The 27,484-nt window shown below is 48.0% G+C and overlaps 1 protein-coding gene and 1 pseudogene across 1 annotated transcript; both read right to left on the bottom strand.

The window, feature by feature from the left end:
* CCDC92B (coiled-coil domain containing 92B) lies at window positions 1-27,484 on the bottom strand. The gene is given in 5 exon segments (XM_033172064.1): window positions 1-764; window positions 9,111-9,135; window positions 9,137-9,159; window positions 22,045-22,201; window positions 27,335-27,484. Coding segments are annotated over 5 exon segments (1,023 nt in total). The 5' UTR covers window positions 27,389-27,484.
* Window positions 2,552-2,666, bottom strand: LOC117060445 (annotated as a pseudogene).

Here is a 27,484-nt window from a genome sequence, read left to right as displayed (position 1 = left end):
TTAGTCAACATCTTTCGAAGTTTGGGGGCTGGGGCTGCTCCGCTTGCGCTGCTCCCCTTTGGAAGACAGCCGCGGCTTGCCCAAAGTCCTGGCACTTCCGGAAGCTTCCGTCGGCTCCGAGCAGGCCTGCCGGGCGGCCGACCTCAGCCGGCTGCCTTTGGGGTCGCTTTGGTCGGCGCCCGTCTTGGCGGACAAGGCCGAGGCTTTGTGCTGCTCCGCTCTCTGGCGGTGAGGCGCCGTGTGGTGCCGTTTCATGTACAGGAAAAGCGCCGGGTCGGGCATGGGCTCGACGTCTTCGAAGCTGCTCAGCCGGTCGCGAGGCGGAGGCTCCTTGAAGGCCCCCCTGCTGTGGAAGTTGCTGGAAGCCTGCCGGCGAGTGTGGGACTTCTGCGTCCGTTTCTTGGGCCTCGCCTCGCCGCAGGGCGGAGGGAGGAAAGGTTTCTCGGGGGGCTTCTCGGGCAGAGCCTTCCCACTTTGGCGGGAGCTGTGGAGCTTCTGTTTGGTGGCGTGGAGCTGGAAGGAGAGGTAGGCGGCCGCCTCCGTCTGCTTCTGCAGCTCGGTGTTGAGGATAGTGACCCGGTGGCTCCTCCTCTTCAGCTCCTCCAGGAACTTCCTCTCTTTGTTCCTCAGGTTGGAGCGGAGGGCAGCCACCAAGCTCTCCTTGTGCCTCAGCTCCTTGCGCAGCTCCACGTTGTTCATCTCTTTCTCCTGCAGCTGGGCTTCCATGATCTTGCACTTCTCCTCCAGCTCCTGGTCAATGATGTCTACATTCAAGTAGAGAACACATCAAGATATTAAACTGATAAGAAAGTAAAGAATTTATTCGTGTATGCTACAACTGCGGCAAGAGTATTGCTAGCGCAAGGATGGAAGGAGGAGGAAATACCGACGAAGGAACAACGGCAAGAGAACTGGCGAAATTAACAAATAAACTGCGTGAAAAGGACAATCGGGACTTTAAGGAAGAATGGGAACTTTTTACAAACTATCTGAAAAAAATCCCCAGAGGCTTGGAATCATTGGCAGGATTTGAATAAACGTACACAATTTTATTAGCGAAAAAATGAATCGGAACAATAGGAAAGTAATATTTACAACTGTACAAGTGATGTTATATTCAATTCCAGATGTATTGCCGAATTGCTTACGCATCGGGGTAGTTTTAATAACCATCTCAGGAACTGGTTTTGGATTGTCTCCAAAGGGTTAAGGTTTACAAAAGGCCCCCATAATGGGATCGCAATAAGCCCTTGGGCGAAAATTCTACCTTCTAAACTGGTGTCCCTTGGATTATCACCATCTGAACTACCATATTTTTTGCTCCATAAGACGCACTTTTTTCTCCTGAAAAGTAAGGGGAAATACCTGTGCGTCTTATGGAGCGAATGGTGGTCCCTGGAGCTGAATTGCCCAGGGGCCAAAAGCAGGTTGTGCTTTTTATTTTACAAAGAGAAAGGGGAGTGTTGAAAGGACCCCGCTCAGCAGCTGATCAGCAAGAGATCGGAGAGAGATAAGAGTCCCGGCTCCCTTTCAGCCACGCCCTCCTTTGTTGAATGTGCTGCAGAGGGAGGTTGTTTGTTTCCCCAGGACATGTGACTGGCTGATTAGATTATCTGTCTGCAAACAGTAGAAATGGCTCCCTTTCCTTAAGATTTTTTCAGAAATGTGAGTTAAACCCCATAAAAATGGGGCTTTTCCTCTTTGCTTTTCCCCCTTTGCAAAAGGAGCTTTGCTTTCCCCACTTTGCAAAAAAAGCTGCAAAACCTTTAGCTGATCCTAAAAAAAACAAAAAACCCAGGGCTTTTCCCTTTGCCAAAAAGCTGCAAAACCTTTAGCTGATCCTTAAAAAAACCCAACCCCCCCCAAAAAAAAACCACCCAGGGCTTTTAGAGGAGGAAAACCAGAAAAATATTTTTTCCCTTGTTTCCTCCTCTAAAAATGAGGTGCGCCCTATGGTCCGGTGCGTCCAATGGAGCGAAAAATACGGTACTGGGAATGGATTTAGGCCCTGCCAAGACAGCTGTTAATATAAGGCTAAAGGAGGTTGATCTCCAGCATAACATTCTGACAGGAGGTGGCACTTGTTCACCAACAAACCTGGGGTTAGCACCAATAACAAAATTACCATCTTACTTATCTTCTATTTCATAAAGGTATGCCTTTATCAAGGCCAGATTCAATGCCTTTCCTTCTAATGTCATGGCCAGATCTCATTGCTATGCAACTGTAATAGTGGTTCCGTAGAAACATTACAGCATATACTTTTTTCCTGCCCAGCTTATTCGGCAGCCCGGACTAGATTTCTGTCCCCACTTCTGATAGGACAGGCTGACGGAACTCAGGAGGCTAAATTAATTCATTTATTGAATGATGAGGAACCGAGTAGATCTCTTACAGTCGCTAGATTTTTGATAAATGTCCTATCCCAGAAAAAGAGAAATGGGTCACTGCATAGTTTCGATACTTTAACTAATACTAAGTATCATAAAGAGGAAATTAAGTTATTAATCAAAGGGGGGAAATGTAATTGATTGTATTGTTGACAATTTGTATGGATTTTGTATTTTTTTCTTTAATAAAAATTTTATATATCAAAAAGATATTAAACTGATAAGAACAGATACTACACTTGATCTTAGCCAAAAGGAAGTGCAAGGAGAAGGGAGGCATGTTCTACCACCCGTGGTGGACGTGCAAGACAACAAATGCATTCTAGGAAATGATATATATATAATGATTTGGGGGGGGGGAACAAGTTTAAAATAACGTTTCTGGGAAAAACCAGAGGCTTTTTTACTAGGAATTTTAAGTGCAGAGATACCAAAGGAGCAGAAACGATTGTTTATGTAAGTGATGACAGCAGCACGGCTACTACTGGCCCAGAGATGGAAAGAAGATATAGTCCCGACCAGAGACGAATGGCTGAAGAAGAAGAAGAGGAGGAGTTTGGATTTGATATCCCGCTTTATCACTACCCGAAGGAGTCTCAAAGCGGCTAACATTCTCCTTTCCCTTCCTCCCCCACAACAAACACTCTGTGAGGTGAGTGGGGCTGAGAGACTTCAGAGAAGTGTGACTAGCCCAAGGTCACCCAGCAGCTGCATGTGGAGGAGTGGAGACACGAACCCGGTTCCCCAGATTACGAGTCTACCGCTCTTAACCACTACACCACACTGGCTCTCACCTGTCCATGAAGATCATGGACTATGCCGAAATGGCGAAAATGACTGGGAAAATCAGAAACCAGGAAGAGAGGAACTTTAATAAGGAATGGGGGGAAATTACAATTTGCTTAAGAGAACATTGTAAGCAACTAAAAACTTTGGCAGGATTTGAGTAACACTTGTAATGTACTAAAAACTAAGGTAAAAAATAGATTCTTTAAGAAAAATGGAGAAAATATGTGATGCAGTAGGAAAAGATTGAAAATGGAAACCATGGGAGGGTGGAGGGGAGTCTAAGGATTCAGGGAATCCTAAATGATGGTGATGATGTCTAATGTTTGAATTTAAGCGCGTAGTGTAAAACTGAATAAAAAAGATTTTCGAAAGAAAAAGGTCTACATTCAAGAGAATGAGAGATGCATTTTGGCTTTCTTTTTCTTAACTGAGATTTTTCATGTGAACAAAAACAGTTGCAGGCAGGATGCAGAAGACATAACTGTGAACTTAGTCCCAGGTGCTACTTGTGGATGCGCAGGAGAAACAGAAAACCTAAATAATCATGAACAGGGAGGGGGGCAGCTCATGGGGGCTGAGCCCTTTTTTGGGGGGGGGCGGTCCCCAAATATATTTGGGCTATATAAATATTTTTAAGTGGAATGAAAACAAATAATGGTCCACTGAGGGCTCATCTACCCCTTTGCTTTGAAAAGCATGGGGCTGAGTGTTTTTCTGCTTGACCCACACTTTCTAGATATGGGTTTATGTACCGCGCGCAGGCAGGTAGGGTCTCAGCCGGCCTACCAAATGGAGCTGGTCGACAGCCGCCCTGGACACAGAATGGGTTTTCTGTCAATGTAGGCTGAAAAGCATGTGCTCTACCACCCTTTTCACTCCCCGATGACACAGTTTTTGTAGGAACGACTCCCTGCAGATAGCTCCACAAGCTCAGTGCCTGATGGGCAGTGTTCTTGTTGATCTTTGCCAAGGACCTGTTTTGGCTTGCCAGGCCGAAAAACCAGGACTGGCCCAGGCAAAAGACAGCTGGAGCACACAGATCCAGTGCGCCTGCAGGATGATATCCAGTCTCCGAAGAAGAAGAAGAAGAAGAAGAAGAAGAGGAGGAGGAGGAGGAAGAAGTCACTTTGCTTCCACTTCCAGCTTTCTTTGTAAATGCCTCCTAACACACCTCCCAGACACTGTAATGGGAAGACATCCTCACCAAAGGATTAGCCATGCACAAACCTGTCCAGAGGGCGTTCCAGTTTGTGGATTCCTTTCATTATTATTAAAATGATTATTATTTCAACCCTTCTCCTACATGCAAATGCTTCCCAGCATTGCCTCTTCAGAGGCTTACAAGGAGCTCTTTGAGAGACATGGATGTACACAAGGTGATATGGGGGAAGCAATTATTTGACTCATCATCAATTTATTGCCCTATAAGATGTTGGGATAGTGAAAGTTGACACAGGCAAAGAATCTACAGGATGGGAGGCGGGCTCTCGTGTGGAATAGGGTGGCTTGTGAGTCAGTTGCTTGCAGATCCAAGGATGCCGAGGAGGAAATTAATTTGCTGATGCACCTCTTGCCCTGTTCTTCCCCTATTGCCTCGCTTGCCCTCTTCTAGTTAGGAGTTTAGAGAGCAACGAGTCATTCTGATATCCTATGTTGTCATGCACAGTCCTCAACTAGCCCAGGGATGGGGATCTGTGGTCTTCCAGAAGGTTCTGGGCTACAACTGCCATCCCACACACCCCTGCTGACCATCGGCTAGATGCCACAGACTGGTTGGATGCAGAGGAATGGTGGGAGAAGTCAGCTGGGGGACCCCCAAGAGAAGAAGGCTCAGAGCCTGGGGAGCGGTGGTGGGACAACAGTGAGTGGTCAGAGGGAGAAGACTGGGAAGAGGAGGAGTCGGAAGCTGAAGGTAGCAGGGCTTAGTGAGTGGGGAGGCCAAGAGGCAGAGATGAGTCTGGCTGGTGAAGAGATACGGGTGCTGCCTCCTCCTCCTGTGGCGACAAGCTCCCCTCCCCGCTGGTATCTCAGTACCAGGAGAGGCATGAAGAGGGTGGAGGAGAAATTAGCTCCATGTAGGCGCAGTCTAAGATTGCTTGGGAGAGTCTAAGATTGCTCCTGGAGAGGAGGGGACTGAGGCAGCTGTGGGGAGGCAGAGATCTGTCTCCCAAACTGCTTCATGGGGGCAAGACCTGCTGGAAATGAGTTGCTTTTGCCAATAAAGAGTTAACGCCAACTGGCTCAGTGTGGTTTCCTGCTGGCTCACTCCTGTCACCCTGCTGGGGCTGCTGGATATGGGAGAATCCAGCAACATCTGGTTATACATCCAATATACAAATTTAATAAATGATAATAATAAATAAATGACATCTGGATGGCCATAGCCTCCACATCCCTGGCCTAGTCTCCAGAGCAGGGTGAGGAACAAAGGAAGCTGTCTTAAACAGAGCCGGACCACTGGGCCCATCTAACTCAGTATTGTCTACACTGACTGGCAGCAGCAGGAAGATTATTTTCGTAAAGAATAAAGTCGTATAAATAAATAAAGGTATTCTCCACCAATGAGCGCCACCAATATCGGGAACAAAGCTTTTGCATAGTCTGAAATGAGCCAGACATTTGCATGTGCTGGTGGGACCGAACAACCTCCATATTTGCCTAGAATCATAGAATTGTAGAGTTGGAAGGGGCTGGGAGTTTTTTTTTTTTTTTGCTCTAGTCCAACCTTCCGCAGGGCAGGACTCCTTTGCCCAATGTGGGGCTCGAACCCACGACCCTAAGATCAAGAGTCCCATGCTCTTCCGACGGAAATAAATAAAATCATGCCATGTAGCAAAGAAATGGTCATTCGAGCTCTGCTCTTTGGATGCTGTTAGCGATTGGGACATCGTTTCAAGAAAGGCAGTTATCAGAGGCCGGTTTCTGAGGGCTGGCTGAGGTTGGTGGGGCTGCCCTTGGTGACCCCTAACGGGCTGACTTCTGCTTTATCTGAACCTACAAAGGGCAGCTGAGGACATCAAGCCGCACCGGATATGTTCCACTGCGGTGCTGTTTCCTCCTCCAGGGTGTGGCAGGGAAGGAGGAGAGGCTTTTTTTTGGGAATCAGCCACTTGTTTCTCTTCATCTGCCTTCCACCAGCATTCCATTCGGCTGAGACTTCCTGCTGCCGTCTACGCCTCAACCGCCTTTGTTGTGCCACTTGCAGCCTCGCCTTTTGCCTCCGGGGCCGGGGCGAGGCTGCCAGACGCTCTGCTGCACCACCTCGCTGTGATAAAGGAGCTGCTTCTGGCGATAAAGATCTCAGGGCCTTTTCTCTCTCCCCTCCATCACCCGGCAGCCAACGCGGCAGGTCGCCCCCTTCCCCTTTCCTCTCGTCCAAAATGTCACCTGGCGTGAATTTGGCTGTCTCTAGTCCTCATGATCTCCTGCCAACCTAGAAGCCGTACGCTGGCTCCCTCGGCCAATAAAGCGAGATGAGCGCTGCAACCCCAGAGTTGTCCGTGACTGGATCTAACGGTCAGGGGTCCCCGTTGTTCGGTCCCTGCTCCTGCCAACCTAGCAGTTCGAAAGCACATCAAAGTGCAAGTAGATAAATAGGTTCCGCTCCGGCGGGAAGGTAAACGGCATTTCCGTGTGCTGCTCTGGTTTGCCAGAAGTGGCTTAGTCATGCTGGCCACATGACTTGGAAAAACTGTCTGCGGACAAACACCGGCTCTCTCGGCCAGTAAAGCGAGATGAGCACTGCAACCCCAGAGTCATCCGCAACTGGACCTGATGGTCAGGTGTACCTTTACCTTTACCTTTACACAAAAGAAAGAAAGAAAGAAAGAAAGAAAGAAAGAAAGAAAAGAAAGAAAGAAAGAAAGAAAGAGTCGGATACTCTAACTATCACACAAATCCCGGGCAAGAAATACGGGCGATGTGCAAATAATGAATGTCATGGAATCCAATCTGGACCACTGATCCAAACATCTGGACCTCTTTTTTCTATGCACTCACGCAGTGGGAAGCGGTGAGGAAAGAAGGCTTCTGAGTACCCGATGCCAGCTTGTTCAGTCTGAAGACTTTCAAACAATACCCGTAAACATCATTGGTAAAGAGTGAAACTAGGCCAGACCAGAAACCGAGAAGGCAAAGCAGAATAATAGTGGAATCGTTGGGAACTGTTCCAAGCCTAGAAGGGAATGCCAATCACACGCTCACTCAGCACCCTCTGCTGGCAGCATGGTCACTAAGAATTAGGACCGGGTCGAAAAGCATTCATGCCCTGGGAGAGCTGGGGAATGAAACTATTTTCAAGGCCTTGGGCTTTTTTTCCAGCTGGAACTCAGTTCCGGCACTTGTCATCATAAGAGAAGAGGGGAGGAGTTTGTGGTGAGTTCTGGCACCTCTTTTTCTAGAAAAAAAATAGTGCCGGTTTTAGCCAAAGCTAATCCTACTCAGAAGGGGATGACAGAGGATGAGATGGTTGGACAGTGTTCTCGAAACGACTAGCATGAGTTTGGCCAAACTGCGGGAGGCAGTGAAAGATAGGCGTGCCTGGCGTGCTCTGGTCCATGGGGTCACCAAGAGTCGGACACGACTGAACGATCCTCCGCTGAACAACGAAAGTCCTACTCAGAGCAGGCCCATTGAAAGGAATTTTTTATTTTAATTATATCTCACTTTTCTCCCAGTGCGGGATACAAAGTGGATCTTAGCATGAAACAGATACAGCGAAGAACATGCAATAAATATAGATGTTTTTAAAAATAGCAAATAAGTACAGTTGCACCTCGGAAGTCGGACGCCTTGCGAGTCGAACGTTTTGGCTCCCGAACGCCGCAAACCTGGAAGTGAGCGTTCGGTTTATGAACGTTCTTTGGAACTCGAATGTCTGACGGGGCTTTCCCGGCTTCTGATTGGCTGCAGAATCGTCCTACAGACAACCAGAAGCCGTGTCTTGGTTTCCGAACGTTTTGGAAATCGAAAGGACTTCCGGAACGGATTCTGTTTGACTTCCGAGGTATGACTGTAGCCCTATCAAAACCGCACTGGAAAACATCTAACAACATTTAAAAGCACACACACACCAAACACAACACCCCCCCAAAGACCTCCTCACAACAGCTAGCTAGGGGCCAAAGGCTCATGGGTACAAAAAAGGCTTTGTCTGGTGGTGAAGGAAAACAGGGATGATGCCAGCCTGGTCTCTGCAGGAGGTTTAAAACACATTATTAAAGTTTATATATATATATATATTTTAAAGAATTAGCACTGTGGTCAGTGGCGTAGGAAGGGCGGGGTGTAGGGGGCACTTCGCCCTGGGTTCCAGGGAAGGGGGGTGACACTTGCGGTCCCTCCCGCCACTCCCCGCCACCTGGCATCCCGTCTGTCTGTGCTGCTCCATGGACGGCCGGGGCAGCCCCACGAGCCACTGCTCATCCGGCGGCTCCCCTGGTCGCTGCAGGAGCAGCAGTGCCGGGCGGGATGCACTGCGCAATGTGCATGCCCAGAAATTCCGGGCATGCACAGTGCATCTGAGTTGGCGCCACTGCTCCTGCGGCAACCAGGCGGGCCCCGTCTGTAAAGCAGCACGGACGGGGCCCGCCCGGTCGTCACAGGAACAGCAGCGCTGGGCCGATGGACTGTGCATGCGCGGCATTTTCACGCATGCGCAGCCTGTCCTGATTTGCGCCGTGACGTCACCCCGCCCCACCCCCAGGGGGTCTTTGAGGGGCAGTGGCTTTCGAGGGAGTCAAGCAAAGAGGCATCGTTTCCCACTTCCTGCTACCAAATCCTTTAAACGGAGAGTCCAGGTTTTGAACCTGGGACCAACCAGTGGCTCTCCCCCTGAGCTGTACAAATGCCTTGGCCCCGCTTTTTGAATCATAGATGAAGAGTCTCGTGCTCTTTAACAACATCTTACCCACCAAGGGGGCTTCCTCTTACCTTGCTGGCTGGCTTCCAGTTCCTTTGGTTTCCAGATCATGAGTCAATTCTAGAAGGAGAAAAAGAGATCATAAGAACATAGAACGTAGAGAAGCCTGCTGGCTCAGTTCAATGACCTGTCTAGTGTAGCACCCCGTTTCTCACAGTGGCCACCGGATGGGGTTCATGAACTACAAACCCCAAAATTGGGATCCCCTCCAATTTCGTGCCAACTTTTTGCAGCTGTTTTGCGGCATTTGCAGCAAAACCCCCACCCCACCCCCATGTTTTGCGATGTAACCACTCTGGGTGGCTCCCAACACATTGGAAGACAAAAAGAAACAACAGCGCTTGTTTTCATAGAGTCATAGAATCAATAGAGTTGGAAGAGACCACAAGGGCCATCAAAGTATTCCCTGACAGATGGCTGTCAAGCCTCCGATTAAAGACCTCCAAAGAAGGAGACTCCACCACACTCCTTGGCAGCAAATTCCACTGCCGAACAGCTCTTACTGTCAGGAGTTCTTCCTAATGTTTAGGTGGAATCTTCTTTCTTGTAGTTTGAATCCATTGCTCCGTGTCCGCTACTCTGGAGCAGCAGAAAACAACCTTTCCTCCCTCCTCTATATGGACATCCTTTATATATTTGAACATGGCTATCACATCACTCCTTAACTTTCTCTTCTCCAGGCTAACATACCCAGCTCCCTAAGCCGTTCCTCATAAGGCATCGTTTCCAGGCCTTTGACCATTTTGGTTGCCCTCCTCTGGACACGTTCCAGCTTGTCAGCATCCTTCTTGAACTGTGGTGCCCAGAACTGGACACAGTACTCCAGGGAGGTCTGACAGAGCGGAATACAGTGGTACTATTACTTCCCTTGATCTAGATGCTATACTCCTATTGATGCAGCCCAGAATTGCATTGGCTTTTTTAGCTGCTGCATCACACTGTTGACTCATGTCAAGTTTGTGGCCTACCAAGACTCCTAGATCCTTTTCACATGTACTGCTCTCAAACCAGGTGTCACCCATCCTAAAACATAGAATGCAACCACTTTATAATATGACAATGAGATATCCAGAAAATCTTTTTTAATGGGGGGTGTTATTGGGTTCTTGTTTTTATTTTGATTATATATACATTGTGGTTCTACATAAGACTACGAGTCACTCCCACAATTATAATTATGAATGAGCCTCTTACATATGTAGCTTAAGTATGTACGTAAACGAAGTCATTGAGAGGTGTGCATTTGCTGGGCAATCTCATTTATTTTAGGTCCAATTTGAGCCAAGCAAACTCTCATCTTCGCATCAACACAAAGAGGCCATTCTCTTTTCTGATCTTTCATATCTGTCTGAGTTGAAAATCCCTTTTCAGAACAAGATGTTGTGGGGGAACTGCAGAAGAATAGCCAATGCTCTTGGAATGTTCAAATGTTTCTTTCATTGCCCTTGAATTTTCCTGCCACATTTGCCATCCTCCTCCTGCCACACCAGCATGACGCACCGCACTCACTGAGAACCACTGCTCTAACCACTACACCACACTGGAAAATAGCAAGGTCCAAACTGAAGTGGCGAGGTCAAAGGGATCACCTTCCAGATCTGCCCCTGTGCCCCGAGTGCCTTGGGTTCATGCCGCCAGATTCCAAATAAAAAATCAAACGCCGGCTGTGCATTTGGAGGCCATTTCGGCCTGATTAACTCCGAGAAGCTGAGGCAGGCCCAGAAGTGGGGCAGAAATGCATCCTGGGAGAACACTCAGTCTATCTCCTTCCCTCCTTGTAAAATCAGGCCAGCCCCAGAGGTGGTTGCATTAGAAGGGCAAACAGCACTTTGCTTGGCAGCAAAGCATGAATCCCAGTGCACTCCGCGCCAGACTTGGAAACCAATCCTTTTTTCGGATGCCGGTTTTCTCTATGCGATGCAACAAACACCAGTTAAATTTCCAGGGAAATTCCCAAATGGCGCTCTGTTCTGGCAGTGCGGCCAACAGTGTTCAATTAAACACGGTGTTTGCGCCCTTTGATTGGACCTTAACGGCACAATCCTATGTAGAGACATGCATACTCCGCAGGAGCAGGTCAATGAGATTTACTCCACTGTAAGTGCATATCAGATTGCAGCCTTCTGTCAAGGCTCCAGGAAAGCTATTCCTCCTCTGGTTGCAACAAGAGCAGAGAAAACAAGGTAGAGTCCCTTTTATGGGTTTTATCCAGTCCTAATAGAACACAAGAACACAAGAAGCCTTAACAATGGCGTTGCTCCACACTGGGTTCCTCCTCCCTCCTTCCTAGCAACAGCACTTTCCCTATGGTGGCCACCTGTGGTCAAATGTCTCTGATTCCATTGTTCCTGCACCCTTAACGAACGTCGAGTTCTGGGGGAAGGGGAATCAGAAATACTCTCCAGTGACAATGTGTCAGCTGGTTCCCCTTCCACATTCCGCCTCCCTTCTTCTAACACTTCCAACTCGTCAGTTCGTCTGTCTCTGAGCTGTGACTTCCCTCAAACCTCTCAAAGCCCTGCTGTAACTCAGTAATGCATTCCTCTCCTTCAGCAGCGCCAGGAGAAGCGGGGGGCACAACCCCCACATTCCTCCTCCTCTCTCTCTCCCCCTCTCGAGTCCAATCCCTGACATTTGCCAACCAGGAGCAAGCTCCTCAACTGAGTGGTAGGAATGCCCTATTAAAAAGAAGACAGCTAATGACACGCTTTCCCTAATGAGGCCTCCCGCCACCAGTGCCCTTCCAATGTTCGGATTCCGTTCTTAGACCGAGGTAAAGTTCTCAAACCAGGACACTATTTCCAGTTTTGCGGAGTTTGTGGACCGAATCGTTCTTAAACCGGACTATTCTTAAACCGAGGTACCACTGTACTCTGGGTGTGGTTTGGCCAAAGCCCAATAGAGCAGTACTATGACTTCCCTTAACCTGTTGATGCAGCCTAGAATTGCATTAGCCTTTTTTGCTGCTGTATCACACTGTTGACTCATGTTAAGCTTGTGGTCCACTAAGACCCCCTAGATCTTTTTCACGTGTGCTGCTAGTAATCCAGAAGCCACACATCTTATATTTGTGCAGCTGGACATTCCTGCCTTAGTGCATATCATGGTTTATGACATTCCCGGAGGCAGAGTTGGTGGCACCACAGGTGAAGTAATGAGCCAGAACCATCCTCTGACAGCTGGTGGAGGAGGTGGGGCCTGCTCCTTGCACTGTGGGGACTAGTGGGGAGACAAAGCTAGGGAAAATCCACCCCATTAGGTCTTTCCCCAGGATCCTCTCCTTGGGCTCTCCTGACCCAGGTAGAGACCTTCCCAGCCCACGGATCCTTCTCAGTGTCATTTGTGTGGGAATGTTTAGGAGTGTGGATTTGTATATATTACTTTATATATATCATCCCAGCTTGTGTGAGCAGCTCCAAACTTAGCAGAGTTACATTCCCTTTTAAAACACAGCAGAAAACGGTTGCATAGGCTTGCTAAAGCCTCTAGAACAAGTATATATTCCTGGTATATTCCCCTTGTTCCCTCCTAAAAGTAAAGACACAACAAAGCACTGTTTATAGATATAAAGAGTTTACTTACAGTCATCCATGAGTTACAGTACAGGCTCAGAAGAGGCAGACGGGTTTAGATAAATGTATTTACATGTAGTGAAGCTGATTCCATAGGGGAACAGGCTTCACCTGTGCTCCTCTCAGCTGCAAGCCAAGAGGCATCCTGCTTCTTCAAGAGACGAGGCAAAATGGGGAATGATCTCTGGGATCTTGTTCCCAGGTAAGACCACACCTACTTCTGGTTCCTGTAACTCAGTCCAGGTTAAACAGGAAGTTAAGCCTGGAGGACTGAGTTACCTTCATGGTCCACTCTAGCAGTGTTGGGTTGACTGCTCTCTGTTTACATCCCACCAATTTGTTGGCCAATTGTCTCCTCTGTCCTGGCCCAGCCAGCTCCTGCTCCACTCAGAGCCTGTGACAAACAGGCTGCTATTCATATCCAGTGTTCTAAACAAAGAAACAGAATGAGCATTCTGCAGGCAGCCCCTAAAAAAAAGCACTGCATTCTTTGACTTGTACGACTCATGCAAGCTTTGCCAATTAAAGTTGCAATTCGAGCACAATGCTTTTCCTTTGGCCTTATCTTTTCTTCTGTTGCTGATCACAGAGCTGCGGCAAAGCCAAAATGAAACACGGGCTCCTGCAAATCGTTTGGTTGCAAAGAACAATTGGAACCACATGTCCCAACTGCCTCTGTTAACCGGGTTTGCTCCAATTTTCTTTTACCTGTCGTAGGTAGTTGTCCCTGTTTTGTACCCATTGGGGAAAAGACCGGATAGGTACCTTCTTCAAACTGCATCAACGTGTGCTGCAAAAGTCACCACGTTGGAGGTTCCCGCCTGCTCCGTGGATTCTCCCTGGGTGGTGAACCTTAGAATCACAGAGCTGGGAGGTGCCTCAAAGGTTCACCTGTCAGGGATGCTGTTACCAGAAACCCATTGCTCTGGCATCTCCGATAGGTGGCCATTTGGGCTCTGATTACGAAGGAGAGTCCACCGCATTCAAGGCACTGAACAGCTTGCACCACCAGGAAGCTCTTCTAGATTTTAGTCTAAATCGGCATGGCTAACTGTGGCCCTCCAGATGTGGTTGGATTTCAGCTTCCATCAGCCCCAGCCAAACTGGCCACTGTTTGGGGGTGATAGGAGCTGGAGTTCAGCCAAAACTCTGGAGCCATCATTTCCTCACCCCAGCCCTTGTGAGCTCAACTTCACCATTTCTGGCCTAAGGATGGTGTGTGTTATTCTGCCAATTTCAATTTATCTCATGTCCTCATTTTTCCAGCCTTATGTTCGGTTTCCCCCCTTTCTGTCCAATCTCTCTCATTCTCTCTCTCTCTCTAATTTAAAAAGAGGACTTCATGACCTCACTAATATATGCATTCATGCACACTTTCCCTAGTATTTGAATTTTTGTAAACATTATTTCATTGCAGAACTTCTATTGGAGAACTTTTGTAAACAGTTTGATTGGAGAACTCCGTTGCAAAATTTGCGGAAGCGAGGACGTCAAAGGACAGCTGCGTTTGGGTTTGAATTAGGTGGGTGTGCCTTTAAATGTCAACTGAACTGAATTTCTTCCCTTTAGCTTGGACACGCAGAAGTGTTTTGAAGCAAAAGCAAGAACCACAGGTGAGTCCAAATCCTGGATCTCTCGTGGCGTCGCATCTATTTTTGTTCCTCTCGTCTTTCTTTTCTAATAACCAAGCCTGATAGAATTGTGGAGTTGGAAGGGACCACGAGGGTCATCTAGTCCAACCCTCTGCAATGCAGGAATCTTTTGCCCAACTTGGAATTTGAGCCCACAACCCTGAGGTTAAGCGTCTCATGCTCCACCAACTGAGCTATCCCAGGACTTCTTTGATGTCTCCAAAATAATTAAAGGACTGCCATGAAATTAAGAACAATGGTGGAACAAAACTGGGCCAGGGAGGAGCACTTAGGAAATAAGGAGGCCGAAAAAGAACAAGAACTGTAATAGTTAATCACTGCATCTCTTAATAATAATAATAATAAAGTTTTCATGTTGACTCTAACCTTCCTTGCTTGAGCATTGCGGTGGAACAATGTTGCTGGAGAACAAAGCCCATCACCCCTGGTCATTGGGCCATGCAAGCTGGGGCTGATGGAAGTCCAACAACATCTGGAGGGCCACAGGTTCCCCAACAGTGCTGTCAAGTATCCCGTTTCCCCCGGGATTCTCCCTTATTTCAAGCAGTTTCCCGCTGCTCTCCCTTATTTTTTATTTCCCTTAAATTTCCCGTTTTTAATGGAAGCAGCTCCTCCCCTGCTGGCCAGGGACTGGGTGGGAAGACCTTGCCTACTTGGAGAGAAAAGCCTCAGCCCTCAAAGCAAGTGGGAGCCGTTTCCCGTGCTTACAGGGGGGGGGTGTTCCTCCCCCCGTATCAGCCCCTATCCGTTGCTGCCGAGCCCCTCAGCCGGCCAATAGGGTTAGCTGGCGGGCAGAGCCTGGCTGCCTTTGAGCAGCTGCTGCTTCCTGTCCTGTTTTGATGGGATCAGACAAGAAGAAGATGGGGCTCCATCGCGCGGAACACATGGCTGCCATCCTCTTTGCTGGCTGCCCTCTTTGCTCCGCTCTGAGCTCGCTTGAGGTTTACATTGCTGCTCCGCCCACTTTTGCTTCTGGCTCCGCCCACCACTGACATGTGACTGTCTCCGGGATAGGTGAGACTGCTGATCCCTTATTTTCAAATCTGAAACTTGACAGCTATGTTCCCCACCTTTGTGCTAGTCATTGCTGTGACTTTGAGACAGTGATCGACAGGGCTGAACCCTCACTTCCTCTCCCTCCCCTTCCCCCCTCCCCTCCGGATCCTCTGAGAATGAGATCAGTGGCGGAAACATGCAAGTAATGGACTAGGCACAGCAATTTCTGGTAAGCTATTCAAATCTCTCCTGCTATCCTATTGCAAATCAATACGGGCAACCTTATGCCCACCTCCTCCTTCCTGCAGCTACAGTAACTCCGCAGCGTCTGTCTGGCAGAGATGGGCAAATCTGCCAATTCCAGTTTCTCATTTCCCCCCAACGTTATGTTCAGCTCTCCGCATTTCCACATCAGTTTGTGTTTTCCCAAGAAAGGAGAAAGTCCTCATGAAAATCCACTAGCGTTTCCGTGTGACTCTTTCTCGGCACAGACAGTTTTGTATGCAGTTTTAACTAACGCGCAGGTTTTTGAAACTCATAGAATTGTAGTTGGAAGGGACCCTGAGGGTCATCTAGTCCAACCCCCTGCGATTCAGGAATCTCCACTATCTCAAAGCACCCATCACCAGACGACAATCCAACCTCTGCTTGAAAACCACCAAGAAAGAGGGTCCACCGACATTCCACTGTCAAACATCCCTTATCATCAGCTGTTGGTTTGAGTTCTACCCTCCAGAGCAGGAGAAAACAAGCTTGCTCTGTCCTCCATGTGACAGCCCTTCAGATATTTGAGGATGGCTCTCTCACAACCGAAAATGTACACCAATCACACACTTGGTTTCCAGACCCTTGATTCTTGGGTGCCCTCCTCTGTATACGTTCCTGCTTGTCAATATCATTCTTAAATTGTGGTGCCCAGAACGGGACACAGTATTCCAGGTGTGGTCTGACCAAGGCAGAATGAGTGGTACTATTATTTTCCTTAATTGGCCAAATCCATTGCCCAATTCCGGTGTTTCATTATCGCTTCACAAACAAAACTGAATGTTTTACCTGAGTGTTTTGATGATTAGCGTCAAAAAACACATCCTCACGATCCCTTTGTGTGAGACGTCCACTTCTTTTTTTGTTCATGGCAATGCTAATTAAGGTTCCCATTTACCTTCCCAGGACTATAGAAAGAAGGGGGTGAGGAGAATTGGAAGCATACATTTCCCGCCTAAATTTAGGCAGGATGGGAGGAGGGCCTAGTTGCCCCTTTCGTATGTCAGTCTCATTCCAAGAAATGACTCATTCCAGTATTGTTAACAGCATTTATCTTCCCGCAAAACCTGATACTGGAAATGTGGGGATTACAAAGGACTGGGGAGTTTGGCCCTTTTACTTTCTGGTGGCTACTCAAGGAACACAATTGTGTTTCGGAAATGACTCACACATGGGGACGGGATGGGAGTCTTTGGGCTTAGAGGCTGACTGCAGCCATCCAGGCCTCTCTATCTGACTCACGGGGGGGGGGGTGTTTCTCCCTAAGCCGCCCTCCCCAGCCATACCATAGAACCGTAGAATTGTAGAACTGGAAGGGATCTCGAGGGTCATCTAGTCCAACCCCCTGCAATCTTGACACACAGCCTCCCACCCAATTTGAAAGCATACCGGACCCTGCTTAGCTTTGCAGACGTGCTAGCAGTTTTATAGCTGCGCCCCTTCTCCACAGACCCTACACTTCACCTTTTGCTTCACTGCGATGCGTCCTTGCATTCTGATAATACTTGCCAGGGTAGAGGACAGGGTGTTGTCTGGAGTAAATTAGCATATGCGGCTCCACCCACGTTTGCTCCTGGTCCCGCCCACCACTGGCATGTGGGCCCGGAAGGATGCCAGAAATGAGATGTGGCCGTCTGGCTTAAAAAAAAAATGGGTTCCCCACCCTGTGTAGAATAAGCTATTGGGTTTACAGCCTTGCCTAGCTTTAGAACCTTGGGGGGGAGGGGTCTCCTCAGTGGAAGAGGAGGGGAAGCAGGATCCCCTAGCTCAGGCATGTCCAACAGGTAGATTGTGATCTACCAGTACATCACTGGACATCTGAGGTAGATCACTGGTAGATCATTGGGTCCCCCCCAAGAAGCTGAACAACTGTGGCTCCCCTAAAAAAGGTCAACATTTTACCTCCTCCCTGAAAAAACTCAACAACTTTGACCTGAACCCCCCCAAAATGGACCTTCCTCCTTCCTAAAAAAAGAAAGCTCAACAACTTTGACCTGAACCCCCAAAAGGGGGCACATCACTGCCAGTTTTTAACTCTGTGAGTACCCTGTTTCTCCTAAAATAAGACATGGCCATAAAATAAGCCATAGCAGGATTTCTATGCATTTGCGAAATATAAGCCATTCCCCAAAAATAAGCCATACCCCAAAAATAAGCCATAGTGACGTGGTATCTCCCATTAAAACAGCCTGGAGAGGCGTGGCTATGCAGCGTACCGATGCGACACGGTTAAAATAAGACATCCCCTGAAAATAAGCCATACTGTGTTTTGTTGAGTGAAAAAAAATATAAGACGGTGTCTTATTTTAGGAGAAACACGGTAGATTACAGTCTCTTGGGAGTTGGCCACCCCTGCATTTGATCTCCATGCCACCAGGGAGCCGTCTGCCCATTTCCTGCACCTAAAAGACCACGCACAACTCGCACCACAGCAAGGCAAGCAGAAGCAAGTGGGCCGGCATGGGGGGGTAGCACATTTGCCGTAACCAAATCCAACCCCCATCCTAACAGGTTAATGCATCTGAGGCAGAAGGAAGGCATTAAGTAAGTTCAGTCTTCCTTTTTTATTTTGGTCATTGAGGAATACGAGCCTGCTTTGTTGGTGGTATGATTGTGTCACTGGAAAACAAATATTTCATTTGGCGGTTCCATAAAAAGAAATGCAGGTGGGCAAGAATCCTGAAGTAAGGGGAAAACAGAGCGACTTTATTTGAAGTTGTAGTCCAAGTGACATCTCTTGCCTCTTTTTTTGGGGGGGGTGGGGAAAGCGAGTCATTTCAGGTTTTGTAATGAAACTGGAGCAGAGGAGAGAGTGATGGCGGGAGGGGGAAGCATTCACTCCTGTTTTGGCTTAGTCCTTCTCCTATACAGTATGTAAGAAGGTCCAATTGAAGGCTACAATTTTGAGCAGTGAGGAGTAAGTGTATATTGAAGTCTGCCAGGCTTAGTAGTTTTCCTTCGCTAATCGCCCCCAAGATTCCTTTACCACTTACCCATGTGTAAACAAGAGAACAAATGCCTACCTGTGGCTCAGTCAAAAACCGCTGAATCAACATCACCCACCTTTCCTTTGGACAGAAAAAAAAAAAAAAAAATCCCTGCCATGCACCTTAGAGACCAGACTAAGTTTGTTCTTGGATAGCTTTCGTGTGCAGCACACTTCTTCAGATACACTGAAACAGAAGTCACCAACCCTTATGAATTGGATTCTTATCTCATTATACATCTCACCCCTTGCTTTTTCCTGTAAGACCAAATGCAGTCGTTAGCAGTCGTCAACAGGTTTTCCACACCGTATCAGCCGATCACCCATTCCCACCACCCTTCTGAGTAATACCCCTCCCCACTCCCTCACTATATTAAGGGTCTGGTGACTTCTGTTTCCGTGTATCAGAAGAAGTGTGGATGCACACGAAAGCTCATACCAAGAACAAACTTAGTTGGTCTCTAAGGTGCTACTGGAAGGAATTTTTATTTTTTATTTTGTTTTGACTATGGCAGACCGACACAGCTACCTATCTGTAACTTTCCTTTGGAGGTCTCCTAGTACCTGAATCTACCTACCGCTGGACAGTATATATGTCCTCCCTAGGAGCTCTCCTAAGTCCTGAAGTGGCTCACCCTGCTTACTACCTAGAGCAGCAGTTCTAAGCACAGTAGCTACTGTAGTAGCAGGTTAAGCCTTTTCAGGACCTCGGAGAGCTCCAATGGAAGTCATACACTGTTGTCCAGAGGGTTGTAGAGAAGTCAACCATAAATATGTTCCTACCTCAGGAGCACTCAAAGATCATGATTTGCTAATATAGTGCCTGTGGGACAGAAGTCTTCTCTGGTGTTTGCAGGGTCCTGCCCCTCTCATTGCCCCCCCCATTGAAATTGAGTGAGTTCAATATAAAGGAGTTTCAAGTGTAGGTGCCAGCATACTAAAAAGATTGATTCTCTTAACAGTCGGAGAATGAATATTATGGGGAACCCATCATCGTGCCAGTTCCACAGATGGAAGAAGGTTGAGTGGGCATATATTGACTAAGGTGAATCCTGCACGTAAACTGGTCCCAAGCTTATTAAAGCTTTATATTATAACACCTTAAACTTGGCCCAGTACCAAATGGGCTGCCAGTGCAGATTTCTGAGAACAGGTGTTATATACGCAGACGGGGGCTTCACACCTGTCAGCAACCTTGCTGCATGCATTCTGTGCCAGCTGCACTTTCTGGGTCCAAGTGCGAGGGAGAATGACTTAACCCAAAACCAGGTTAATCTCCTCATTCTCTGTTGGCAACCTTTTGCTTCGGGGACTTCCTTTCGGATTACAGTTCTGGAACTTGAGCAGCAACCGAGGAAACTAAATCTGTAATCCCACAGCTTCCTTTGTCTCTTTCAAAGAGACTTCTGCAAGCTGGCTGGATGCGCGTTTCCCACCCGTCCCCCACCCATGCGCCAAAACCGGTACAAATGAGATCACTTAACACTGATGCACATGCACAGGGGCTGAATTATCCTCTTTGAGAGGAGGGGAGAACACAGGGGGTTTAATGATGGCTTTGTAACACACAGTGTACTTTGCCCCTCCCCCACAGTGGCTCCCTCCCACAATCTGGATCAGGCAAAGGACTGCTGGATTAACAAAAATCTCACACTCATAGTTCCCCTCCCCATCCCCAGGCTTTTGTCCTATTGTAACGCAAAACACTGTTTAGTCATCCGCCCTAACAGAAATGAACGTCTTAAACTGGATTGCATTGAAATCAAATTTAGCCCAACCATCCTAATTACAATTCCAACTGCGTTTGCTAAGAGAGAGAGAGAGAGAATGTGGTAGAAAAACCTCTCTCTTCATTCAACGTGTATTCCAGAAGGAAACCATTAGAGAACTGATTACTAACGTAAGCCACATTTGCCCATACATTTAAAGCACCCGTGGTGTCACTTTGATCATCATGGCTTCACCCAAATGATTCTAGGAGCAGTAGTTTGATAAGGAGGCTGAGATTTGCTAGGAGAGACCCTGTTTTCCTTACAGAGCTATAAATCCCAGAAGAGGGAAGAGGGATTGACTGTTAGACCCAGTCTGAGAACTGTAGCTCTGGGAGAGGATGGGGTTCTCCTAACAACTCCCAGCACCAACTACAGCTCCCAGACTTCTTTGGGAAGTCATGGCTGGTTTAAAGTGGTGCCATAAGTACTTTAGATATAGGGGTGTGAATGTGGCCTTACTCTGGCATCCTTGAAATCTTTCCAGGCAGCAGATTACACAATCTCCCCAACATCCAATGTGTTCAATTGCTGTCTGACTCTTAAGGTCTTTCCCAGAAGCTGTTGGGTCTACGACCAGAAACTTCTGGCTAGGGTGTGTAAGCATACTGATGCCTTTGTCAGGGAGGGGAGATCCAGTGGTCCCTCCAGATGTTGTAGGTCTCCAAATCCCATTGCCTCTGACCACTGGCCATGCTGGCTGGGCCTGATGGGAGCTGGAGTCCCTTGAGGTGCCCTGGAGGTGAGCAGTTAGGATCATTAGGAGGGATGGGAGGAGCCTGGAGAGTTAGAACCAGATGGCCCCAGGGAAATGTCCCAGTGGAGTCCAAAAAAGCAATGCTGGAGCCCCAAGAAACTTTGCAGCCAGAGAGGGAGTTGTGGGTACAGTGGCGTAGCGTGGGTTCCAGAGCCCTGGACATGCCGGTAGAGGGATGGTGAGTGAGTGAAAGGGGACAGAAGAAGAAGAGAAGAAGAAGAAGAAGAAGAAGAAGAAGAAAAAGAAGAAGAAGGAGAAGTAGTAGTAGTAGTAGTTTGGATTTGATATCCCACTTTATCCTCTTGCTTGCTGTGCAAACAGACTGTACCTGGCCCATTCTTCTAAAGGAAGGTGCAGCGGTCATGTTGCTGGTTGGATCCACTTCTTAGCTTGCCCCTAAGCCATGCATTTCACCTGCAGTGCCTTTGAACCTTTGCCTTGCCGACCACACCATAGTGAATTAAGTGTGAACAATTTGGGCAGAAGCAGACATTGGAAATAAAATAAATAAATAAATAAATAAATAAATAATAAATAATTGTCCAGTAGCACCTTAGAGGACCAACTAAGTTTTGTTCTAGGTATAGCTTTTGTGTGCATGCACACTTCTTCAGATACACTGAAACAGAAGTCACCAGACCCTTATATATAGTGGAGGGCGGGGTGGGGCTTTTCCTCAGAAGGGTGGTAGGAGATGGGTGATTGAGTCGATGGGTACTGTAAACCTTGTTGACGACTGTTAACGACTGCAATTAGTCCTACAGGAAAAAGCAAGGGATGGTATGCAGAAGTTGGAGTTCAGACCTCCCTCCAGCGAGAGAAGGGACAGCCAAAACTTCTGGAAGCCCACAACTCCCGCCAGACCCAACCTGCATTGTTTGTGTGGTCAGGGAGCCCCACGAGACCTGGAGGGCCACCTGTTCCCTGCCCCACAACCCGCTCAGCTCACCTGTGCAGTGCTTCTGTAGGTGGAGGATCTCCAGGTGCAAATCATGGAGGAGCTCCATCTGCTCCTTCTTCAAGAAGGTGATGTGTCTTTGCACACTCTGGATGTGGTGCTCCAGGGACAGGGTCTCCATCGCAACACAGTTGTCAACCGTCAGAGCCTAGAGGGAATTAGAAGCGGATTCATGAGTTGCCCTCACTGCAATAGTGGCTTGCGGGAAGAGGGAGCTTCTTCTTCTCTCCTGCTACCCTTTCTCAAGCGGTTCCTGTAGGTTGATTACTGAAAGACATTGGCGTTAAACATATCAAGCAACTGATATATTGGAATATATTTACACGTTCCATCTGTTTGAATAAAACAAATCAAACAGGCTGCCGTCTTGCACAGAGCAGAACCATAGAATGGTAGAGTTGGAAGAGGCCACGAGGGTCATCTAGTCCAACCCCCTGAGACGCAGGAATCATAGAATCATAGAGTTGGAAGAGACCACAAGGCCATCCAGTCCACCCCCTGCCAAGCAGGAAACACCATCAAAGCATTCCTGACAGATGGCTGTCAAGCCTCTGCTTAAAGACCTCCAAAGAAGGAGACTCCACCACACTCCTTGGCAGCAAATTCCACTGTCGGACAGCTCTCACTGTCAGGAAGTTCTTCCTAATGTTTAGGTGGAATCTTCTTTCTTGTAGTTTGAATCCATTGCCCCGTGTCCGGCCTTTCTTCTGGAGCAGCAGAAAACAACCTTTCTCCCTCCTCTATATGACATCCTTTTATATATTTGAACATGGCTATCATATCACCCCCTAAACCTTCTCTTCTCCAGGCTAAACTAACCCAGCTCCCTAAGCCGTTCCTCATAAGGCGTCGTTTCCAGGCCTTGACCATTTTGGTTGCCCTCTTCTGGACACGTTCCAGCTTGTCAGTATCCTTCTTGAACTGTGGTGCCCAGAACTGGACACAGTATTCCAGGTGAATCTTTGCTCAACATGGGGCTCGAATCCACATCCCTGAGATTACTGTCTCACGCTCTACCGACTGAAAACTATGACCTTGGAGACCAAGGTTGAATCCCAACTCAGCCATGAAGCTCACTGGGTGACCTAGGGCCATCACTATCTCTTAGCCTAGCCTACCTCGCAGGGTTGCTCTGAGATGAATGGGGAGGAGGGTGAACCACGTGGACCACCTTGTGCTCCTTAGAAGATAAGGTGGGTTTATAAATGCAAAAAATAAAAAATAAAACAGCTCTTTTTAAAAATTCCAAAATATGGTTTTAATTAGACACTGATGAGAAATCAAGATTAGTCACAGATTGTAGGTTAAGTGATTTTCAATTCTGTTGAGCGAGTCCCATTTTCAGCTGGGCTTAAACCTAGATATGCGCTCACAGAATTGCAAAGTGGCTTCAAAAGCCAATTTATGCAACTCTTTCTGCTAGGCACTTATCTAAACCTGCCTTGGAGTTTGACTTCTGAGGGCGTGCTTACAGAGCCCACATTTAAGATCCTTGGGATTGGAAGGCATGAGACCACAGGGCTTCTTTGGTGGCGGCTCCATGTTTGTGGAACCCCTTCCCAAGAGAGATACATTTGGCCCCATCAACAAGGGTTTTTAAACAGGCCGGAAAAATCCATCTCTTTTGGTTTCCAGCTGAGATACTGGTCTGAACCTAGAAACAATTATGATAGCGTTTGCTGTTGCTTAAACCATTTCGCTGTTTCAGTTAATGTTACATGAGTGCCCTGCTGCCATGTGAAGCTTTTAAAACACCTATTTCAAATGACTAGATTTTTATTAGAATGTGATTATGTAGTTTTATGTGTTTTTTTAAGTTGTCAGCCACCAGCCTAAAATATGGCCCAGGAGCACAGAAACACAGAGAGCTAGCTGCCTTATACAGAGTGAAACTAGAGGTCCATTTAGATCAGTAATGATGGCACTGACTGACAGCATCTCTCCAGGGTTCAGGCAGGAAGTCGTCCCCAACCTTACCTGGGGATTGATCCCGAGACCTTTTGCTTTCACATATGCTTCATCACTGAGCCTCTGACTATTTCACAGCCAACAACCAACCTATGGCAAATATTTCTCTGTCTGTGCTCCTGAAGCAAATAAATAAATCAGTGATGCAGAGCAATGTCTTATATCTCCCCAGGAAAAGATCCACATCTGGGAACCTCATAATTCATAAGAGAGGGAGCAGTGGAATATTATATGCCTACTCAGAAGTAAGGCCCCAATGGGAGTTGGTTACGTGTTTCTAGAACTGCACCCTTCAGACACTGAGATCTTGCTTTTCTGGTGGTGCTATTAAAAGTGGCTTACTGTTTTTAATGAAAGATTTATAAACTAAACAATAAATGAACAAACAATGAGCAAACTCCGGTGCTTTTCCCTTGTGGGTTTCTGTATAACCGCAGACCTAAAATCTTGAAATACAAGAAGGCAATTGCAAAGTAGGTACATATGCATTAAGGAGCATTGAGACAACACACCCAAGAGAATACAGTGATGTTCTCTAGGCACTTAACTAATATCAAGGGAAGTGCCAAGTAAACATCTCTAGCAAGAATGTTTATCATTAATATTAGTATTGAAACAGTGAGGTTCTGCTCTTGATCTGCCAACCAGTGGAGGCTTGGCCCGCAAGGGCACCCAGGGTGCTGCCCACCAGCCTCAGTCTGCCCTCAGCCACCCCCCACCTGCCTGCCTTCTCACATGCAAACAGTTCAGAAGGTGGCCCTGCCCGTCACCTTTCTGCTCTGTTGCCCCTGCAGAATTCAGCAGGGAGGAGGATGGGGCCCAATCTGCAATCTGTTTGCTCTGCCTGTCATTGCCTCTGGCGCCACCTACTGTTCGGCTCCCTGCCTTCTGCCCTATCAGTCCCAATGGGCACTTGGGAACCAAACCAGGGCTTCTGATTATTATATTTCAACCAGGTTCATAGGAAAGAAGGGGGCCCTCCCTTTCATGAGAAGAAAGGCGTGTGGGTCAGAGGGAGAGTGACTGTGGAAAAGAGGAACCAAGGTACATAGGAAGTTGCCTCCCATTGAGTCAGACCAGTGGTCCAGCTAGCCCTATATTGTCTAAATTGACTGGCAGTGGACCTCCAGAGTTTCAGACAGGTTCACCTTGACCCCCAGTGGGAACCCTACCTGGAGATGCCAGGAGATTGAACCTGGGACTGTCTGGATGCAAAGCAGATGCTCTTTCCATTGAGCTACAACCCTTACCATAGGACAGATCTGCGATTCCACAGCTGTACTGCAGAAGCACACATTTGCTCTGGAGATTCATCTTCTCAGGACTTCTGGTCGTTTTAGGATTACACAGGCAGCCGAGTTGCCTGCCAGAGAAGAGGCGGCTATTGGTCTGCATGGACCAATGATCTGACTTGGTATATAAAGCAGCTCCCTTATATGGGAAGTGTTTCCAGTTCCTGGACAATGCAGTTTCCTTGGTATCTTCCAACACAAGAGAAATCACTCCCGGTGGCATTTTTACTAGACAGACAAACTCAAGAGAGGAAACCTCAGTTTGTGTGTCGCAGCAAAGTCCAGCTGTTTGAGTCTGACAAAACTTTAAAAGGAAGAGGTTGATGGTGGCGTCACCGGCTTGTGTGGGGTCACAGCCCACATTGTCATAGGCAAAACATAACCCCCCCTCCTCCTGTGAATACACAGCAGTCTAGAGCACAATCTACCCACTGAGTCCTAAGATACAGGTTGCCCACCCAGAAGCGACCCAACGGGACATAGGAAGCTGAGTGGGATCATCAGCTCAGTGTTGTCTGCAGCCAGTGTGGTGTAGTGGTTAGAGTGTTAGACTAGAACCAGGGAGACCAGGGTTCAAATCCCCACTCAGCCATGAAACTCCCTGGGTGACCTTGGGTCAGTCACAATCTCCCAGCCTAAGCTCTACCTCGCAGGGTTGTTGTTTGGATAAAGTGGGGAGGAAGAGAGCCATGTACTGTATCCCACTTTGAGCTCCTTGGAGAGAAAGGTGGGATATAAATACAGGCAACAAATAAATAAATTCCCAGACTGGCTTTCCATGGTTTCAGGCAGGGGACATTCCCTGCCCTACCTGGATAGGCTGGGGATAGAAGCTGGGGCCTTCTGCATGCACAGCAGATGGTGAACCCCTGACCTTCCCTGTATTTATGACCTCTTCCCCGGATGTTTGCCCAACTCATAGAGTTGGAAAGGGACCTTGGGAGGTCTTCTAGCTGAACCTCCACCCATCATTGCAAGTCAGAAGAGCAGAATGAGTGCTCAAGTGGTATGAAGGCAACACTTTAAGGGGGATGAAGGAGTTGACAGGCAGTGCCACCCCCTGGGCCGAGAGTAAGTAAGTTGGCAGGCAGGTGGGGGCCGGCTGAGGGAAGACACTCAGGTTGGTGGGGCAGAGCCCACCGTTGCCCAAATGGACCAGCCTCCGCTGGGTATTTGACCTCTGAGCCACCGCTTTATGTGCTTTCTTTAAAAAAGTTCAAAGACCTTGGGCAACGATTCTTTCACTCTTTGCAACTGGAGAGGAGAACACTCCGGTGTTTGCACTATGGGAAACTGAATTGCTGCTTGCTTGTTTCTGCCTAGGGCAACTGCCTTTGAGCATAAGCAGAGTGCATTTTCTCATCCCTCCCACCCACTCCAATCTGGGCTTAAAAAGGCACCTTCCAAGCCTGAGGAGTCCCCATCTCTGCTGCCCCGAAACTCAACACCTCCCTTTGTTGAATTTAGGAACAGAGGAAGTGTCTTATACCGAGCCAGACCATCGGTCCATACAGCTCAGGATTGACAACACTGTCTGGCAGCCTCTCTCCAGGGTTTCAGGTAGGGGCTATTCCCAGACCTACCTGGAAATGCCAGGGACTGAACTCTGGATGCTCTTCTGCATGCTCTAAACACTGACCTATATGGCCCTTCTCCTGAAATTAACCAGATGTGAATGAGTTGAGTCTGTGCCATGGGTTCCCGGCACCAGCAGGGGCTTGGACTAAATGACCTCTGGGGGACCCCTTCCACCTCTCTGATTCTAGGACTGCAAAGCAGCTCTGCTCCCTGACCCTTTAAAAAACAGCAACAACCAGCCAATCCACAAACTTCTATTATTTAGCAGGGAGCCAGTGGGATCACCATCTCCAGAAAGCGGCAGCTGCTCTGTAGTCAGGTTTCCTAGGAAAATCCCCCCCCCCCCAGCTCCAAAACAGATCTCAATATGCACATCTTTCCCTCTCCGTCTCTCCCCACCCTCTCTCCCGCCCCCCCGCTTCCCGCCACCCCGCTTTCCTTACCTGGGCAAAACGAGGAGGCGACAGCAGAAACTGGTAGCCACGACTCGGTGTCATCAATGGACGGAGATGCCAAGGCAAGGAAGGGCGAACAGGTTGGGGCCTCGTCACCCCTGGAGGGTTATCCAAACGCTCCCCTCCTCCGTGTCAGCC

Source organism: Lacerta agilis, chromosome 15, assembly GCF_009819535.1.
Source record: "Lacerta agilis isolate rLacAgi1 chromosome 15, rLacAgi1.pri, whole genome shotgun sequence".
NCBI classification, from domain to species: domain Eukaryota; kingdom Metazoa; phylum Chordata; class Lepidosauria; order Squamata; family Lacertidae; genus Lacerta; species Lacerta agilis.
This window is presented reverse-complemented; position numbering and strand designations above follow the sequence as displayed.